Source organism: Aplidium turbinatum, chromosome 3, assembly GCF_918807975.1.
Source record: "Aplidium turbinatum chromosome 3, kaAplTurb1.1, whole genome shotgun sequence".
Lineage (NCBI taxonomy): Eukaryota > Metazoa > Chordata > Ascidiacea > Aplousobranchia > Polyclinidae > Aplidium > Aplidium turbinatum.
In genome coordinates, this window is record NC_137474.1 from 27301135 (window position 1) to 27322921 (window position 21787).

Genomic DNA, 21787 nt, shown 5'->3' on the forward strand with positions numbered 1-21787 from the left:
TGTAAACTATTGCATCATCTTGAATTATAAACTATTGCATCATCTTGAATGATAAAGTATTGCATCATTCCTTTTTAACACCTGTGGAACTGCTTAACAATAAATATGAACTGTTACGTCATAGAGGCGGGTTACGTGCATTTGAAATATCGCAATCAATTCTCTCATTTTGTAGACTGTCGCTGTGAAAGTTGGTCAGATATTAAACAGTTCTGCTTTGGGTAATAACTAGACGAAATTTCCGTTATTTATCTGGAAATCTGTTTGTGGTGACAATTTTTCGTTGGTGCGTAGGCTACCGTGTTGCGCTCTCTTTTTAACAGCCCGTGTTGCTGTGTTTTTCTTGAAGTACGTACAATTCGTGAAAGACTTTTTCAGAAGAGTGTTTCTCTTCGGTCATCGCATACAGACGAAGGATTTAGGAATTTTATCCTACAGCTTTCCCACGGAGATATAATTATGTGGTTTACCGCTATGACCAGATACCAAAGCAGGACAATCAGTTTAAAATATGGCACGGTAAGCAACACCTCAGTAATTTTTTTTATACAATCAATCTTCAATCAATGTAAATTTAGAAAAAATGAGAAAAAAAAATAGGCTAGTGAATTTTTTTTTAACAATTATGACTATAAAAATAAACAAACAAAAAAAACAAGACAAAAAGACAGTTGCTATGTTGATCGACCTTGGTGGTTTATCAAAAGCGTTGATGGTCTTGAGGGGAACACTCTTGATGCGTTAGCTTATCACGTAAAGCAAGGTAGGCAAAGAAAACCCCTGAAAGAAATCCTACCAAACGAACCGATCATTATGCTCTGAAAGTGTTAAATTATTATCTGTTATGTTTGATCGTAAAATGGTATTTTCAAAAAAATATTTTAATTAAGTTGTTAGTGTCAGAGGTGGGCAAAAAGTAGCGCCTCTCCCGCTACCGCTACTTTATAAAAAAAGTAGCGCCGCTACTGCAGACGTTACTCCAACTAAAAAGTAGCGTCGCTACCGCTACTTTTACCAAAAAAGTAGCGGCGCTACAAAAGGCTATTGCCCACCTCTGGTTAGTGATTATTTAGCCTTAGAAGTAGCCTAAATAAAAAAATGGCTTTTTTTGGCCTTATTTCATAATGAATTTGGCCATACTATAGCTTGAGTTTCTGGCAACCCTGGCCACTGCCACTGTGGGATCAATGGTGGGATTTTACAAATCTCAGAAAAAGTCTGTTTCCAAACTGGGAATTGGGATTTCTACGAATAGTAGCAGAAGCAAATCGTGAATCGACTGAGATTCTATTAGTTATCATATCTAATTATCTATATGATACAAAGGTTACATTTATTTAGTTCCATTAAGTTTACGTAGTAGAGCGAAATGCATGGTATGCCATAAATAAGGCTCTGCTGATTCTCCATGCATTTTTAATAATAAAAAAGATACTAAAGTTATATATAGGTGATAGTTAGGTTTATGTTACAGTGACAAGTCATTATCATAAGAAACTTTAAGACATCACATCAATCTTAATATTAGTAGGCTACATCCATACCTTTGCAGGTTGTGCTGTTAGATTTTATTGAAATGGATATCACTAGAGATAATTTCAGAGACACTTTGCCCTTGATTACTGAAGTAATAAATAATGCCAACTTTATCAGCATCGATGGAGAATTTACTGGACTAACAAATGGAAGTTATAATCTGACTGTGTATGATTCTCCTGATGAAAGATACCAAAAGCTTCATAGCAACACAGACAACTTCTTACTTCTACAATTTGGTATTGTATAGGCCTATTGTGACTTAAATTAAGTTCAGTAATAACTTTAGCTAGCCTATGCCATACAGTGTATCAAATATAGAAGTTTCAGTGCAAGTATAGAATCCGCCACCCTGGTCAACATGACGTCACAAAACGGACGCAACTATTATTGGGAGGGTGAAAAAAGGAAGGTAAAAAGCGGCGGAATGGAGGTGATAAGGCGGAATGGATATGTTTTTTTTTGACAATTTTACTGTGTTTTTACAATAAAAACATTAAACTAACGTCGAGTGTTGAATATAACTACCTAAAATGACATAAAATTTACCAAATTGCATCAATTCAACTAAAAATTCACCCAATTAAACTTTAAAAATAAAAATACGAAACGTTTGCAACTAAATGCGTTGTAGCTATCTAATTTCTGCTCGCATTTTAATTTTTACAATAAAAGTACCAATCTAACGCAACTGCAAAAAGTATGTCTTGCTTTATGCACATGAAAAGTTTCAGGTTTATATCTTATCTACAAAACGGGCAATTGTCGTTCAAACGTAGCCGCTGGGCGACACTTTTATCCAATGCGTTGTAAAGGCGAATCGATCCTTATTCAGTATACGCCACTATTTACCGATCACCCCTGTTTGCTGTGATCGGTAAATAGTGCTTCCACTAAACTTGCTGTAGTTTTCTCGTTTCTGCTCGGATTTTAACAATTTTGCCATCGTTGGAAAGCACGATCATACATCTACACGAATCAATTAAACAGTATCACAAAATAAGTACTAGATTTATCTTGTGATAACTTAAACTTCACCAACTTGTAACGATTCTCAGCAATTTAATTTTTGAAATAAAATCATTAAATTTTTGCAAACTAAAAGAGTATGTCTTGCTTTATGCACATGAAAAGTTTCAGATTTATATCTCATCTACCAAACGAGCAATCGTTGTTCAAACGTAACCGCCCAGCGAACCTTTTTTCCAATGCATTGTAAAGGCGAAACGATCCTTATTCAGTATACGCCACCCCCTGTTTGCTGTGATCGGTAAATAGTCCTTCCACTGAAAGTGCTGTAGCTTTCTCATTTCTGCTCGGATTTTACAATTTTGCCATCGTTGGAAAGCACGATCATACATCTACACGAATCAATTAAACAGTATCACAAAATAAGTACTAGATTTATCTTGTGATAATTTAAACTTCACCAACTTGTACCGATTCTCAGCAATTTACTTAATGCAATAAAATTATTAAACATTTGCTAATTGAAAGAGTATGTCTTGCTTTATGCACATGAAAAGTTTCAGATTTATATCTCATCTACCAAACGAGCAATCGTTGTTCAAACTAAACCGCCCAGCGAAGCTTTTTTCCAATGCATTGTAAAGGCGAATCGATCCTTATTCAGTATACGCCACCCCCTGTTGCTGTGATCGGTAAATAGTGCTTCAACTAAACTTGCTGTAGTTTTCTTGTTTCTGCTCGGATTTTAACAATTTTGCCATCGTTGGAAAGCACGATCATACATCTACACGAATCAATTAAACAGTATCACAAAATAAGTACTAGATTTATCTTGTGATAACTTAAACTTCACCAACTTGTACCGATTCTCAGCAATTTACTTAATGCAATAAAATTATTAAACATTTGCTAATTGAAAGAGTATGTCTTGCTTTATGCACATGAAAAGTTTCAGATTTATATCTCATCTACCAAACGAGCAATCGTTGTTCAAACTAAACCGCCCAGCGAAGCTTTTTTCCAATGCATTGTAAAGGCGAATCGATCCTTATTCAGTATACGCCACCCCCTGTTGCTGTGATCGGTAAATAGTGCTTCAACTAAACTTGCTGTAGTTTTCTTGTTTCTGCTCGGATTTTAACAATTTTGCCATCGTTGGAAAGCACGATCATACATCTACACGAATCAATTAAACAGTAGCACAAAATAAGTAGCCTACTAGTTTTATTTTGTGATAGCTTAAACTTCACCACCTTGTAACAATTTTCAGCAATTAACTTTATACAATAAAATTATTAAATTTTTGCAAATTGAAAGAGTATGTCTTGCTTTAAGCACATGAAAAGTTTCAAGTTTATATCTTATCTACAAAACTGGCAATCGTTGTTCAAACGTAGCCGCTCAGAGACACTTTTTTCCAATGCATTGTAAAGGCGAATCGATCCTTATTTAGTATACGCCACCCCCTGTTTGCTGTGATCGGTAAATAGTGCTTCAACTAAACTTGCTGTAGTTTACTTGTTTCTGCTCGGATTTTAACAATTTTGCCATCGTTGGAAAGCACGATCATACATCTACACGAATCAATTAGCTACAAATCCAAAACAAGTATATACTATCTTTATCTTGTAATAACTTAAACTTCACTAATTTATACCGATTCTCAGCAATTTATGTTTTTACAATAAAATCATTAATCTTCTGCAAATGGAAAGAGTATGTCTTGCTTTATGCACATGAAAAGTTTCAGATTTATATCTCATCTACCAAACGAGCAATCGTTGTTCAAACTAAACCGCCCAGCGAAGCTTTTTTCCAATGCATTGTAAAGGCGAAACGATCCTTATTCAGTATATGCCACCCCCTGTTTGCAGTGATCGGTAAATTGTCCTTCCACTGAAAGTGCTGTAGCTTTCTCATTTCTGCTCGGATTTAACAATTTTGCCGTCGTTGGAAAGCAAGATCATACATCTACACGAATCAATTGGCTACAAATCCAAAACAAGTACCATCTTTTTCTTGTAATAACTTAAACTTCACCAACTTGTAGGGGAGACCGGGGTATTACGAACCACGGGTATTATGAACCAGGCCATTTTCTGGAAAACTGTTGGAAATCCTAAGATCTCATTTGCATATTTTAGTAACAGGATCACCATGCTTTTTTTGGTACCATCATTTTTGGTCAGCACTTCTTTGTTCTCAGTAGAACTGGAAAAATGTAGTTTTAGAGGTCAAAAGTAAATTCAGTTTTCCATTTTGGTAGGCCTGGCATGGTTAGTACAGGGACTCTAGAAATCTAGATTTTTATTCAGGGATAGGTTATATGTATGAAATACTGATGCAAACTGATTTTAAGCTTTATGTTGATTTCGTTTTGTTAGGCAATAGCTTGAATAAGAACACTCTAGCTGGGATATTATGAACCAGATGGTTTCTACCACAAAAGTGAAAATTCACTTTCAAAAAGCCCCCATCTGGTGATGTGAAATATGTAGAAACTAGCCCAATTAAGCAGGTTCTCCCTTATCCCACCTACACAGAGCAGACAACCAGAACATTTGGCTCAATCCGATTTGAATGCCACTTCAACACTGAACATGAAGTTAACTGATTAAGTAAACCGAACATTAACCTATGTGACTAAGTGAACTGTTGTGATTTCATAATCTGCATGTCTTTAAAAAATGTAAAATTAATTTTGTGTGCTAGCTTTCTTTACCAGTGGTTGGTCATGAGTTTTTTGTCTGAATCCATTGCTAAGTTTTTGCATGCAACCACACAACCATTGTTGTTAGGAGACCAGTTGTGTAGATTACTATGCAAGTGAAGACTTGCTGACTGCATTGGAACCTCATAACTTCAGCTTTTCCTATTCAAATAATGCAAAGTCAGACCTGAAAGGCAAAAACTTCCTAAAAATCTTCTTAACCCCACTCTACTAATTTCCGGGTTGACAATCACTGCTTTGAAGCATTTTATGGAAAGTTGTTTATATTGGTGCATAATGCCCTGGCAAGGTTCATAATACCCCAGGCCATTTTTTCATGAAAAACTGTAATAATTCAAATTTTGGAGAAGTTAGTGAATTGTGCTTGTGATATGTTATAGATAATGTTAAAGACTATGCAACCTGAAAATTTCATAATTCTACATCAATTAGGGGGCGAATGAGAGCATCCCGAATTTTTGTGGTTCATATTGCCCCGGTCTCCCCTACCGATTCTCAGCAATTTACTTTATGCAATAAAATTATTAAACTTTTGCTAATTGAAAGAGTATGTCTTGCTTTATGCACATGAAAAGTTTCAGATTTATATCTCATCTATCAAACGAGCAATCGTTGTTCAAACTAAACCGCCCAGCGAAGCTTTTTTCCAATGCATTGTAAAGGCGAATCGATCCTTATTCAGTATAGGCCACCCCCTGTTTGCTGTGATCGGTAAATAGTGCTTCAACTAAACTTGCTGTAGTTTTCTCGTTTCTGCTCGGATTTTAACAATTTTGCCATCGTTGGAAAGCACGATCATACATCTACACGAATCATTTAAACAGTAGCACAAAATAAGTACTAGCTTTATCTTGTAATAACTTAAACTTTACCAACTTAGAACGATTCTCAGCAACTTAATTTTTGCAACAAAATCATTAAGTCTTTGCAAACTAAAAGAATATGTCTTGCTTTTCGCACCTGGAAAGTTTCAAGTTTATATCTCATGTATAAAACGGGAAATCGTAGTTCAAACGTAGCCGCTGGGCAACACTTTTTTCCAATGCATTGTAAAGGCGAATCGATTCGCCTTTACAATGCATTGAAAAAAAGCATCGCTGGGCGGTTAAGTTTGAACGACGATTGCTCGTTTTGTAGATAAGATATAAACCTGAAACTTTTCAGGTGAATAAAGCAAGACATACTCTTTCAATTTGTAACATATTAATGGTTTTTTTGTAAAAATTAAATTGCTGAGAATTGGTGCAAATTGGTAAAGTTTAAGTTATTACAAGATAAATATAGTACTTATTTTGTGCTTGCATTTAATTGATTCGTGTAGATATATAATCGTGCTTTCCAACGATGACAAAATTGTTAAAATCCGAGCAGAAACGAGAAAACTACAGCAAGTTTAGTAGAAGCACTATTTACCGATCACTGCAAACAGGGGTGGCGTATACTGCATAAGGATCGATTCGCCTTTACAATGCATTGGAAAAAAGCTTCGCCCAGCGACTACGTTTGAACGACGATTGCCCGTTTTATACATAAGATATAAACTTGAAACTTTTCAGGTGCATAAAGCAAGACATATTCTTTTAGAATATGTCTTGAACTAAATATTCTCAAACTAAATATTCTTTTAGTTTGCAAAGATTTAATGATTTTGTTGCAAAAAGTAAGTTGCTGAGAATTGTTAAAAGTTGGTGAAGTTTAAGTTATCACAAGATAAAGCTAGTACTTATTTTATGCTACTGTTTAAATGATTCGTGTAGATGTATGATCGTGCTTTCCAACGATGGCAAAATTGTTAAAATCCGAGCAGAAATGAGAAAGCTACAGTACTTTCAGTGGAAGCACTATTTACCGATCACAGCAAACAGGGGGTGGCGTATACTGAATAAGGATCGATTCGCCTTTACAATGCATTGGAAAAAAGCTTTGCTGGGCGGTTAAGTTTGAACAACGATTGCTCGTTTGGTAGATAAGATATAAATCTGAAACTTTTCAGGTGCATAAAGCAAGACATACTCTTTTAATTTGCAAAAAATTAATGATTTCATTGTAAAAATTAAATTGCTGAGAATCGGTATAAATTGGTGAAGTTTAAGTTATTACAAGATAAAGATAGTACTTGTTCTGAATTTAGAGCCAATTGATTCGTGTAGATGTATAATCGTGCTTTGCAACGATGGCAAAATTGTTAAAATCCGAGCAGAAACAAGAAAACTACAGCAAGTTTAGTGGAAGCACTATTTACCGATCACTGTAAACAGGGGTGGCGTATACTAAATAAGGATCGATTCGCCTTTACAATGCATTGGAAAAAAGTGTCACTGAGCGACTACGTTTGAACGTCGATTGCCAGTTTTGTAGATAAGATATAAACTTGAAACTTTTCATGTGCATGAAGCAAGACATACTCTTTCAATTTGTAAAAGTTTAATAATTTTATTGTATAAAGTAAATTGTTGAAAATTGTTATAAATTGGTGAAGTTTAAGTTATCACAAGATAAAGCTAATAATTATTTTGTGCTACTGTTTAATTGATTTGTGTAGATGTATGATCGTGCTTTCCAACGATGGCAAAATTGTTAAAATCCGAGCAGAAACAAGAAAACTACAGCAAGTTTAGTTGAAGCACTATTTACAGATCACAGCAAACAGGTGTGGCTTATACTGAATAAGGATCGATTCGCCTTTACAATGCATTGGAAAAAAGCTTCGCTGGGCGGTTAAGTTTGAACAACGATTGCTTGTTTGGTAGATGAGATATAAACCTGAAACTTTTCAAGTGAATAAAGCAAGACATACTCTTTCAATTTGTAACATATTAATGAATTTTTTGTAAAAATTAAATTGCTGAGAATCGTTAAAAGTTGGTGAAGTTTAAGTTATCACAAGATAAAGCTAGTATTTATTTTGTGCTACTGTTTAATTGATTCGGGTAGATATATAATCGTACTTTCCAACGATGGCAAAATTGTTAAAATCCGAGCAGAAACGAGAAAACTACAGCAAGTTTAGTAGAAGCACTATATACCGATCACAGCAAACAGGGGGTGGTGTGTACCATTGCTTATACTGAATAAGGATCGATTCGCCTTTACAATGCATTGGAAAAAAGCTTCGCTGAGCGGCTACGTTTGAATGACAATTGCCCGTTTTATAGATAAGATATAAACCTGAAACTTTTCAGGTGCATAAAGCAAGACATATTCTTTTAGTTTTCAAAGATTTAACAATTTTATTGCAAAAATTAAGTTGCTGAGAATCGTTACAAGTTGGTGAAGTTTAAGTTATCACAAAATAAAGCTAGTATTTATTTCGTGCTACTGTTTAATTGATTCGTGTAGATGTATGATCGTGCTTTCCAACGATGGCAAAATTGTTAAAATCCGAGCAGAAACGAGAAAACTACAGCAAGTTTAGTGGAAGCACTATTTACCGATCACAGCAAACTGGGGTGGCTTATACTGAATAAGGATCGATCCGCCTTTACAACGCATTGGATAAAAGTGTCGCCCAGCGGCTACGTTTGAACGACGATTGCCCGTTTTGTAGATAAGATATAAACCTGAAACTTTTCACGTGCATAAAGCAAGACATATAATACTCTTTGCAGTTGCCTTAGATTGGTACTTTTTTTGTAAAAATTAAAATGCGAGCAGAAATTAGATAGCTACAACACATTTAGTTGCAAACGTTTCGTATTTTTATTTTTAAAGTTTAATTGGGTAAATTTTTAGTTGAATTGATGCAATTTGGTAAATTTTATGTCATTCTAGGTAGTTATATTCAACACTCGACGTTGGTTTAATGTTTTTATTGTAAAAACACAGTACAATTGTCAAAAAAACCATATCCATTCCGCCTTATCACCTCCATTCCGCCACTTTTTACCTTCCTTTTTTTCACCCTCCCAATAATAGTTGCGTCTGTTTTGTGACGTCATGTTGACCAAGGTGGCGGATTCTATACTTGCACCGAAGTTTCTTTATATTCATGAAATCTGTGTTTTTTGTGTTTTTTTGTTTTTTTATTTATTTGTGCCCATTGCGATAACATACAGTACACTGCGATTACAGATGCGATACAACAGACGACAGGAAGCAGCGAAGTGACATATAGTCTTTGAGCCAGCTGCTCCCCTTATTTTGGCTTGCCATTAAGTATCTTTGCCGAAACACAGCCGTGTGCTGTGGAGTGGTGTCGAAATCATGTCCTTTCGAACGTTGCGCAGATGTTCTCACCACTCGGTTACGCAGCCAACATTACACTGTTACAACACTCAATGCCTCATAACGGAGTCAGTACGGTAATTCATAACAGACAAGCAAACTAAGACTTTGCAACAGCAAGGCAATACAAACACACTAGCTCCTTTTTTCTATATATATAAAAGCATTGACTGTGCCTTTCCTCTAATTGACTATGCTGATCAGATCAAACCCCAATCATTTGAAACAGGCTGTATGTCATTTAAATTTGTTCGCAAGTAAGTAATTAGTGAGTCAATAAGTTTTAGGCAGTGGCTATTTGACCGGCTCCGGTCTGTGAATCTGAAACACTATTTGACCGGTCATGACGCCACTATATAGGCACTTTTTTCGGGCAACACTAATATGCGGAAGCGCGGAAATAAGCTGGGCGTGAAATGGCGTATTGTCCGCAGAAGTAGCGATTTAATGCCGATGTAGAAAACGCGGAAATACGATTTTGGCGTCTATTGTTTAACATAGCGATAACTTCATCATGAAAGAATGAAATGTTGCAACATGGAAAAAGGCGGAAATGCGATTTTTAACCACAATTCACCACCGAACCTACTTTTATGTTGAAATATCATTGAAAGATATTGTTTAAAAGCAATTGTGAGGTCATTAAATACTTTGACTGTTTTAATTCCACAGTTATTGGAGTAAATTTCGAAATTTAATGGAATTTATTAAAATAGGAAAAAGGCGGAAATGCGATTTTTAGCCACAACTCAATACCGAACATTTTTTTATGTTGAAATATCATTGAAAGATATTATTTAGAAGCAATTGTGAGATCACTAAATACTATGACTGTTTTAATTCTAAAGTTATTTCGGCTTATTTCCGCGCTTCCGCATTTCCGCCTTTTAGTGTTGCCCACTTTTTTCTTTTTCTCTTTCAAAGCAAAAGACGAGAAGAGAAGAAAAAAGTCCCTAACTAAGTTCTAAATTCGACAATTATGTTCAACCGATTCGGTGGCGCGTAGGATACGTCTCGGGCTGGTGTTCCAGAGGGAATGAGTTCGAAGCTACGCGGAAGCGTTCTTTTTTTTTAATTTTTAACTAAATTTTGACCCGAATTGACTCAATCATTAGGCTGCTGCATTTTTGTGGTCAATTTTAAATTTGAGTAACCTACAGTCTACAGCCCAATTTTTTATGTCTTTTCAGCTATGAGTAATAAAATTTAGAGTTTTTTAATTTTCTTGAATTTGAGAATTTCTCTGGGTAATTTTCCGTTCGTCATAAGAGGATATGACCGTGTTTGCCGAACGACGCATTACATTTTTGCGACTTTGGCACGCATTACATTTTTGCGTCGTTTGGCAAACACGGTTTTTTAATTTAGTTCGGGTCAAAATTCAGTTAAAAATTTAAAAAAAAATGCTTCCACGTAGTATCGAACTCATTCCCTCTGGAACACCAGCTCGAGACGCATCCTACGCGCCACCGAATCAGTTGAACATAATTGTCGAATTTAGAACTTATATATATATATATATAGGGACTTTTTTCTTCTCTTCTCGTCTTTTGCTTTGAAAGCAAAAAAGAAAAAAGTTCCTATATAGTGACGTCATGACCGGTCAAATTGTGTTTCAGATTCAAAGACCGGAGCCGGTCAAATAGCCACTGCCTAAGTTTTATCTGAGGCCTGGATTTTGCCATGGTATATTGTGTGAAACCAAGCAAAGAAATGCAGAAGTGTCTGAACGCCACTGAAATGTGGTTTATTTGAAATATGCAACAAATATCATACCTCAACCAAAAAACAACTGAAGACGTACCGTACTAACTCAAACGAATCAAACCAGAACCAGGGTTTGACCTTAACTTTTTTTCGCACTGCTTAACCGGGCCAGTGACTCACCATTTGCACTGGTCCGCACGAGATCGCACTGGTCCGTCCCGTTTACTGATAAAAACAAGATTGTCGTGGGAAGCACGAGGCCAACCCAGGGAAAACCACCTTAAAACGACAATAATGATGGTGGCAATAACGGGTGCAACCTAGTTCGTACCCTGAACAGTTCGTACCATCAGTTCGTACCCTGAAAAGATTGAGAGAAAAAATTTAAAAAAGCCGAAGTCGCTGATCGCAGTTTAATAGCACAAAGCCGAACTCGCTGATCGGAGTTTCCGCAAACAAACTCGAGGGTTAGGGTTAGCGGAAACTGCGAAAAAATATTTGCGGAAACTGCGATCAGCGAGGGATAAGGTTAGAGCGTAGATTACTCTATGGTTACCGGAAACTGCAAAAAAATGTTTGCGGAAGCTGCGAGGGTTAGGGTTAGAGCATAGATTACTCTATGGTTAGGGTAAAGGTTAGCAGAAACTGCGGAAAAATGTTTGCGGGAACTGCGATCAGCGAGGGTTAGGGTTAGAGAGCATAGATTACTCGATTGTTAGAGTTAGGGGAAGCGGAAACTGCGGAAAAATGTTTGCGGAAACTGCGATCAGCGAGGGTTAGGGTTAGAGCATAGATTACTCTATGGTTAGAGTTAGGGTAAAGGTTAGCAGAAACTGCGGAAAAATATTTGCGGAAACTGCGGTCAGCGAGGGTTAGGGTTAGAGTTACAGTAGATCATAGATTACTCTATGGCAGTGGTTCTTAACCTTTACCTTAACCTTAACCAAGTGGTTCTTAACCTAGTGGTTCTTAACCTTTGCTAGTCTGCAAGCTTTCGTTGAACCCCCAATTTTTGCTAAGTCACAAAAACAAAAATCTACCACATTTAATAGTACTAGCCTACATTACTGAATCAATGAGACTTCTGTTGTCATTTTTCTGAGACCAATAGTGAGATTCGAGGCTTTGTCTCAGAAACCACAATTTTTATGTCGTTTTCGCATGCAAGCCGGTATCGCTTTTTTTGCTTTAACATTTCCAGAATAGAAAACGCATGCTCGGATAAATGAGTGGTTACTGGTTACGAATGGCATGAGATCTTCAAGGGCAACTTTTGTAATGAGAGGATAACTTTTCATTTGTTGGCACCAAAACGATTGAAGATTTGTTGTGTTAAGTTTCTTTTTTGCATCTCGCTTTGTTGAAGCTCGATAATGTCATCTAAGTATGGACTGTTTATATCTGCTGTTGTAGTATCATAAGCAAATGGTTGACGTATCCAAACCATGCTAGATATTGCATTTGTTCAGGAAGTTCGTTTTGAAAGGAATTTTGCACTTTCTGCAAATGCTCAGTAAATACTGGCTTGAAGCTTCACGCGGCGCTGGTTCGACTCTCGGGGTGTGTGCTTGAGCAACGCAATTCAGGACTGCTCTCCATTCAGCGGCACCTAGTGAATACAATAACTCCCCGGCAACAACACTATTAGTAATAGTAACAATCAGATAACTTCACTCTGCCAATCTCGGTAACCGGCCCTGCGTCAAGAGCCTCTACAAGTAGCCTATGCAAAACTACCAGGAATAACCTATCAAGGCTTTGTCAGTCCGAGGATAAAGATTCAAACCAAAACCAAACCAATTTCCTCTGAAAAGAACTCATTTACTGTTCAGCTTCTATTACATCTTTACTACCTCCTTCCATTTGGCAATTCAGCTGATTGAGAGCACCAAAGATGTCAGCCAAATAAGCCAAAGTAAGGATAAAACTTGTCCTCAAAGTTTTTTTAATGCCGATAGTTGTGACTTTTCAAAAACTCCAATAATTCTATATGCAAAGCAAAAATGCGATTCATCACTTTCCCCTTCGATAGCCATCGTACTTCAGTGTGGTACAAAAAATATTTCCAAAAATATTCGCTGATATACCATTCAATAGGCCGTGTATTAATGTTTCAGAGGACGTTCGCGCCAAACCCCTGAAGCAGCTTTGTCGAACCCTGGTTAAGAACCACTGCTCTATGGTTAGGGTTAGCGGAAACTACGGAAAAATGTTTGCGGAAACTGCGATGAGCGAGGATTAGGGTTAGCGGAAACTGCGATCAGCGACTTCGGCTTTGTGCTATCTTTCTCTCGATCTTTTCAGGAGGAAAATTTTAAAATGTTTGCGGAAACTGCGATCAGCGACTTCCGCTTTTTTTAATTTTTTCTCTCGATCTTTTCAGGGTACGAACTGAGGGTACGAACTAGGTTGCATCCGGCAATAACATGGAAATATACAATGGCAATAACAATAACAACAGTTTATCTAGGCAAGACATTCAATCTACGTTGGTAGTTGAGTCTTCAATCTACTTGGGGCTCTTCTTCAATTTCTGAATCCGATGATGGGTCATAATCGGAATCTGATGGCGGGACGATCACGGGGTCATAATCGGAATCCGATGCGTGTTTGTCTGGCCTTGTAAACACATAGCCAGTGTGGGGCCTTCTTGACCTCACAGATGAATCGATTACCCTTTTTCTTACGATTTAACACCGTAACGTGATGTTGTGATTGCTTTTTCGTACGATTTAACACGTTAATGTTGCGATTGCCTTTTTCTTACGGTTTAATACGCACGGATCACGTGTTTTGTTGTTTCAAGAGAAGCACAAACGAGAACCACACACTCTAAACGATCAAACGACATACTACGATGATATTTTTGCACTGGACAGTCGGACCAGTGCGAAACGATTCGTACTGGTCCGCGGGGAACTCGCACTAGACATTGGCCAGAGGACCAATGCTAAGATCGAACCCTGAGAACTCTCTTGAAGAACATCACCAAGTGACAAATAAGCTTTTTGGGCCATATCATGATGAAGGAAAGATAAAACACAATTGCTCTTTGTAAAATACTGTCAAACACCGGGATAAATGAAAAGAACTATGCATGAACGCCTAATCCTGGAAACAGGCATGGTACACAAAAAAGAAGAATATTGTGTGGTAGACCATTACGCCATTGACCTGGTGTGTTTATTTTCGCTGCTTTTAAATGGCGATAATGCTAATGTGTGTTTCATAATAGCATGGTTGAAGCAAGCTAAATTTCAGTTTATAGTTGAACTTCAACCTTAGAAACAACTGCTGCTATTTAAGAACCTTGTTTGTTGTTTGCAAAGGAAAATTTTATGTGTTAGTAGCACTATGATAACACTAACAGTTTAGCTAAATATATAACAAAGTACATATGACAAACTAACCAATACGTTATGTAATTTGTAGGAATGTCTGCATTTTGTTGGGATGATGCTACTCAAAAATATAATGTGAAATCGTTCAACTTTTATATTTTTCCCTTTCGGTCTTTTTTCTCTGGTTGTCCTGACAGGTATGATGGAGTGTCTCAACTAAAATGGAGTATGTAGAATTATGACTCTTCAGTCTTCATAGACTAGAATTTTTTGTAAATTACCATATTTTAAATTTATTTCCATAAATATATATTGTATGAATTTGCTTTATATGCCACAGAAAATTGAACCACTTTGCATGCACTGTACACCCGATTGCTATGCTTCAAATTCATGTTAATAGTCCAGTGACCTGTGAAAATTGTTTTTACCTACACACCTGTCTATGCTGCAGGATATTTTCTTGTCAAAGTTCAAGTGTGGATTTTTTGATTCAACAAGGTTTTGACTTTAACTTGGCATTTCGAAAAGGAATTTCTTACCTTCGACAAAACGAAGAAGCCAATATCCGAACTACCATTGATGAGAAACAGGCTTTTCGTGATGCAGAATTTAAATCTTCCCCTAGAGGTAAGATTCAGAACCGTAGTACACACCATGAAGCTTGTAAATTAACCTACAGTCTGGTCATGCTTTTAGTTCCCACGCAGTGGTGTACATAGAAAATTTTTGTTTGGGAATTAAAAACAAACTTTGTACTGTAGTAGGAACTGAACAAACCTACCTTTACTTTACTGCAGGAACGAAACTGGTTCATTGTGCTATTGATCAGGATTGCTGAGTAAGCTTCACTAAAATTACGTTTTTTTGCTTAAACAATTCACTGTCCATAAAATATCGCACGTGATGTTTAGTCGAATTTTTCTGTAGAGTACGTCTTTCATTGGAGTTATGTAGTTGCTCTACTGAATCACAAAAATTAGTATAGTTAGTTCATGTATCTTGACTATAACTATTCACTTTGTGAGCAAGCCTGCGCATTTTTTCTTTTTACAGAAAATTTAAAAATCAATTAAGAAGAAAGAAAAAGATAAAACAGATATGAACAATGATACTACGACATATACGATATGCTATAAAATAGACATTAAAACAACCATCTTCATCAATTGTGAATGTTTAAAAAATTAATTTTGGTTGAATAATAATTGCTAGGCATGCAAAGTAAACTTGAAATCTGATTTAAAACCCTGTATGCAGTGTCCATGACCAATTGGATATTTGTACGTTTGCAGGCTTATACGGTAATTGATTGAAAATATAATGAAGACTGAAAACTATAAAACAACCATTCAAGGTTTCAGATTGTTTCAACTGACGTCATTTGGTTCAACGTTGGTATCAGCTGAGTCAGCTCCAACAAATGTTGCTATTAAAATGTATTTGAAGTTGTATGAAAGAAAATAACGGCGTCTGATCGATGGATAATTTCAACCATAATAATAACAAAAAATTATTCCCCCCCGGGATAAGTTAAGTCCGTCGTGGGACTAATATCAGCTGGTTAGAAGCATATCAAACTATTTGATGCGGAAACATACTATTTCAACAATTCCTCACAAAATTTCGGAGGGCGGGGCGCCCCCCTCCCCCCCATAAATTCGCGCCTGGAGCTTGATGATGTTTCTTGTCCAGGAAGTCATCAAAGCCATAGGAAGAGATCCTTTCCCAGCCCGGCTACCGATGGGGGCTCCAAGCAAACACCAATAATTGACCAGAAAACAAAGGATTTCTTGGAAAGCATTGTTAAAATTGTGGAAAAGTTTTTGAAAGACGATGACGATGCAGAAATAATCTTGGACCCTTGTAATAGCTACTGGAGGTGAGCGACATCAAAGCAATGAAGTACTGGCGCTGTACCAATGCACGATAACTAAAACTGGTCACATTAAGTCGTGTCATAGGAAAGGTTAGAAAGGCAACTGGTCGACCTTCTCCAATACCATGGAGATTGGAGATATTCTTTTCAGCCTACTTTATGTAGTGGATGGTACCTACATTTTCTTTTTTCCAAGCTGGTTCTAGTGACGCTAACCAGTGCTAAGCTTTCACCTTAACTCAAATGTTTTCTCTAAAAAATAAGAATTCCAAAATGTTTCCAGAAAAATTTTGTACGAAACCCTCCCTTACAAGTTTCCCGGTCAAATTCTCGTCGAATCGCGACTGGATGAGCAGACCAAACAGCGCCATGTCGTGGTGGTACGAGGGGCTGATGACGAGACCAGGAAGATACGTCAGGAACGATTACGTCAGCGTGAAGAGGATGAACTGGAGAGTGCGTTGGGCTTTTCTAGGTTAGTTTGGTTTAGTTCCATATTACTTTTTAACGTCACTAAAACACAAGATTGTTCATGTGTGCTCACTGCTCACCACAATAACCCGGTAATTCCTATGGCTGTTCTGATGAGTTACGGATATGTTTGTAAGAAATTTTCTTCGCAAAAACATTTTCCCCTGCATTTTATTCACAGAGTCCTCAAAATCTTGAGCGACTCCCAGAAGTTGATTGTCGGTCACAACATGCTCCATGACATCCTGTTCACTATCCGGCAGTTTATCACCACCCTTCCCCCCACTCTCGACCAATTTAAGTCGCTGGTGCAGTGCATCTTCCCTCGCCTCGTTGATACCAAGCTCATGGCTAGCATGATGCCCTTCAAGGTGTGCGGTTGGTTTATGACACTCGTCTATACTTTGTATGTGTTGCTCACAGCAGACGTCGTCAGTCACTCTGGCGTAGTTCAATGTGTACAACTGTGCATATATTATTAATTGGCTGGGGTTTCTTGCTTTTAAAAGACCTCACGCATAACATCGACTTAGACAGTGTCCTTGATTTCATAAAGGCTGAGATCAACCTATGTCCAATTATTTACTGACAAGCTGTTATGACAACAATTCCTTCACCAATGCTACCAAAGATTATTCTAATTGAACAGCGAGGAACATGGTTCAGTTTATATCATCGATGGTTCGATGCTTGTTGTGACTCACAACTCACTTGCTTCTACAGGATGTCATCCAATCCTCATCTTTGGGAGAGATGCACGCAAGGTTGCATGAGGCTCCATTTCGCCCACCAGATGTTGATGCTCCGGGGAAGTACCAGGGTGAGAGTGACGACAACAACCTACATGAAGCCGCCTATGACGCTTACATCACAGGTGCAAGGTTGTTTCTTCGTGTTGATTGGCTGGCCAATGACAATCCATGATGCTATGGGGTGACTTGTTTGATTATTTTTCAGGGAAGTCATTTCTTTCGATGAGCAACTATCTCTTCTCCTTCCAGCATTCAAACTCAGACCATCCCTCTTTTGCATCCCTGTCTGACGTGATAGCTCCCTACCAGAATAAGGTTAGTACCATATTTTTTAAGCGGTCTATAAGTGTAAGCTGGATCAAATAACGCTGTAACCAGCAGTTTCCGTCAACAATATGAAAACAAACTTTAAATATTTCTTTACCTTTTACACTGAGAACTTAGAAGCTTAACCCTTTCTTAGCGATATGATTTGTTGAGTTTAATGTAATTGAACAAGAATCTATAATAGCTCCCCATTAATTGCTACGTGTAGTTGGTTCCTGCGGCGGTTTGTGGATTTTATACTCCGCTTGTGGATTTGTGATGTGTTTCCTTGTTTGGTTGCAACATCGGGTGGTCCATCCATCCTCGTCAACATCACTACTGATCCATTTTTCTGTTTCCAGTTGTTTCTCATGCGGACTCATGATCTCCCCTACCTCAACTTGGCCGGATCGGATCTGTCTCCCAACCGGGATCACGTTTTCCACGTTGAGTTTCCATCTTCCTGGAGAGCGACTGATCTCCGCCAGTTGTTCTCACCACTCGGCCAGATCAACATCGCCTGGGTCAGCGACACGAGATGTTTTGTTGGACTCTATGACAAGAGCCAGGTACTCACTGCTTGACTCGATACCTCTGAAGAGCATGTGCCTGTGGCAGGAAATTAATGATCCATTCACTCACATTTTGTAGACTGGATACTTCATGGCCGGTCCACTTAGTTATATCTTCAGGCACTCGGAATAAGCCTGAATACAATAGTTGTGCCAAGGTAACGTCCTTGTGATGACATAGTCAGTTCTGTCACTTTCCATCTGGTACTGTACTGTATTGAAATAGTGATATATGCTTGTTAAAGTAAAAATAATCTTCCTGATTTTCTGTGTCGATTTGCGAAACTTGGGCTTGGTTTGTTTATTTCAACTCATATCACATTTTCGTTAGATTTTCAATAGTCTCAGTCATTGTTACGTCACTCTCCCGATTAGAGCATACGTCTCCTCTTCCGTGTACATTAAGCCGTAGTAGTGAGCTTATCATGTTTTTCCTTAATCAGGCATCGCACGTCAAGAAGATGCTGGTGCACTCTAACGTTGCAGAACCGAGTTCCTACCAGATCTCATCCTATGAGGAATACAGATCCGGCACTCAACATCCGACAAGATCCCTTCGCTCGTGGCATCGCAACATCCCTCCTCCTGCATCCTCATCCATGTCGTTCACCAGTGGCTTGCAAGCCACTAGCATCAACCCATCCGAGGCAACATCGTCCTCCCCCGACGCTTTGCAAGCCACCAGGAAGCGCGGAACAAGTCAAAATGATGAGGAGGAAGTTACTGTCCGCAAGGATGAACCGCAAGTCAAACGTCAGAAGTCACAGGAAGATCATCCTCCTCACGACGACCTTCCATCCAACGAGGTCATCATCCAACCCGAGCATGAGAATGGTTCCGTCCAACACTCCTCCCGCGTTGCCATGGAGACAGTAAACACAAAGCCCAACACCACTGTTCCCGCTATATTTCAAGTCCCTGATGAGTGGTGACGACCCGTGCGCGAGCTGTTTGTTACCAGCCGCCAGTAACCCGCCCTTTCGTTCCTGATGCAATGATGACATGGTTGATGGCATAAATCGTGCCATAGCAAACGTCGCCACAAAAATGAGGCTTCAAGTTGCGAATAAAGTTTTTTTTCTGCCATCTGCAGACTTCATATTGTCACAGGTGATGCTTTTGACAACACTCCATCAAACCCGTGGCATTGTTACGTCATATTGAGAACTGAATACGAAACCAATGATCAGGTGAATTCAGCCGCTACCCATTGGCGTAGCCAAGGGGGGGGTTTTGGGGGTTACAACCCCCCCTTTGGCACGCGTGTGACGTCACGATATTGAGAATGATGCTTTCAGTCTAAAAAAAAATTGCCTAATTTTAAACAAAATTGCATTAAAAGAGCGAGTTTTGCCAATACCAAACATTCAAACATCTCAGCCAGGAATTAGCAACAAGAAAACATAGAGACTTAGCTTTTTTTTCCGAAAAATGCCGAAGAAAACATGATCTTATCCTTTTGCTATGCTACCGGACAGCACCATTTTACAGAAATATTTGTACCCACATTTTTGTTGAAAATGCTCTCAGAATGCACCAAATTCAAAGTAATTTTTCAAAATTTTCTGGGGGAGGCCCCCCAGACCCCCCGCCGTTGGGTGGTCAAAACCCCCCCCTTTCAAAAGTCCTGGCTACGCTACTGCGGCGCTACCATTGGTTGTGGGCTACTATGTGTTTTCCACGATGACACAGTTGTGGCAGCCTGATAACTCAGATCGTCGTTTTATCACGTTATGATTGATTGAATTTGAGAAAGCTTCTTTGAGAGCTTAATCCTGACAGTTTGTAGACTGGGCCGTTGAGAGGATAATTTGGGTCCGGTGCCAATAAGGCCAAGTAGGCCAATGAGATCTTCGGGCCCCAAATCAATACATTTAAAAAAGGGTACTGCATCTAAAGAATATGTTGTAGTTTCTTCAAGGTTTCGGGCCCCTAAAATTATCCTGGGACCAAAAGTATCCTCTGGATCCCCCTATCAACGCTACTGCTTGCAGAGGCTTTGAACCACTGATTCAGTCACCGAGTTTGACAGAGTGATGTTTGTGATTGTTGTAATAATAATAATAATGTTAGTTTTTATATAGCGCTGTATCCATCGCAGAATGCGTTGCTCCTCAGCGCTTTACAAAGCAGACAGTGTCAATGCAGCCGTATAGAGGCGCAACTGAGTACATTATTACTCGAATCCACTCCATTACTCAGTGCTAAGCAGAAATTAGATTCAGTACCATTTTTAAAAAGTCTTTGGTATGACCCGACAAGGTATCGAACCCATGCCTACGGATTCAGAGGCGGTCGCACTAACCACTAAGCCACCGAGCCGGTTGTCCGACTTATTCCATCTACTCGGTGCCACTGAATGGTGAACTGTCCTTGAAATGCGTTGTTCGAACGCACACCTCGAGAGTCGAACCAGCGCTGCTTGATCTTGCGGTTTCTTTGTAAAGTCAGACTTTGTAAACAGCTGTTTCAGTGACTCTGCAGCTGGGCCATTTGGGCGAACGCATACCACTTTTAAATTCTCTCGCCGGTTTATGTTACCCGAGATCACACACAATTGACAGGTTTGGTAGGTCATTATTTATAACGAGCCCTGACAAGATCGTACGTAAGCGGTGGCTACAACTTCGACTAGTTGATGGCTGAAACACGAATACTAGGTTTTCAATAGCCTAGTTTTGCTTCAAGCAGCCTTTCAGTCCAGGCCCTTAGGGGAATCTTTAGGCTAAATGTGTTACACGTTATATTTTTGCATTTGGTCAACCAAACTTTGATTTTAGAGGGTGTCGCAACTTTTTGGCTCACGTGATCCCCCCAAAAATCACATTTTAGCTCTTTTTACAACATTTTTGTGCAATTAGCCTACATATTTGATTTTTGCATATTTTCACTTAAAAAGCACACACAAATAAGTGAGACAAAACAAACACAAAATACTGTAGTTTGATTGACGACGTCATCAATTTCTGTTTTTGCTTTTTTAACTTATTTTGGTCGTTTGCTGTTGGTTTTAGTTTGGTTGCTTAATAGTAAAACCATTTCCGGTCTTCGAAATTAGCATATTTTTACTTCGGCAAAAACGTTGCGGAGGCCAAACGGCAAAAGTTTAAATTGCCTCGGCAATTGTTGTGAACATTTGTTACGAAAAGATTGCACCAAAACGAAAAGCAAAAAATATACTAGAGTAGTCTATCACGACCACATTGTTTGATTTGTTGTGATGTAATAATACCAAAAGTAGCGATAAAGCGAGCAACGCGATACGCACGCTGTTACGGTAATTCACGTTAAATAACTCA

At 38.4% G+C, this 21787-nt stretch overlaps 1 protein-coding gene across 1 annotated transcript; it reads left to right on the plus strand.

Annotated features, from left to right (window-relative positions):
- Window positions 1-1557: 1557 nt before the first annotated feature.
- On the plus strand, window positions 1558-20833 carry LOC145766387 (poly(A)-specific ribonuclease PARN-like). The gene is made up of 10 exons (XM_082578088.1): window positions 1558-1775; window positions 14600-14705; window positions 14963-15138; window positions 16204-16390; window positions 16671-16862; window positions 17040-17229; window positions 17582-17732; window positions 17816-17925; window positions 18279-18485; window positions 18932-20833. The coding sequence occupies exons 1-10, from the start codon at window positions 1577-1579 to the stop codon at window positions 19418-19420; spliced, it is 2007 nt and encodes a 668-aa protein (XP_082434214.1). The 5' UTR covers window positions 1558-1576; the 3' UTR covers window positions 19421-20833.
- The last annotated feature ends 954 nt before the right edge of the window (window positions 20834-21787 follow it).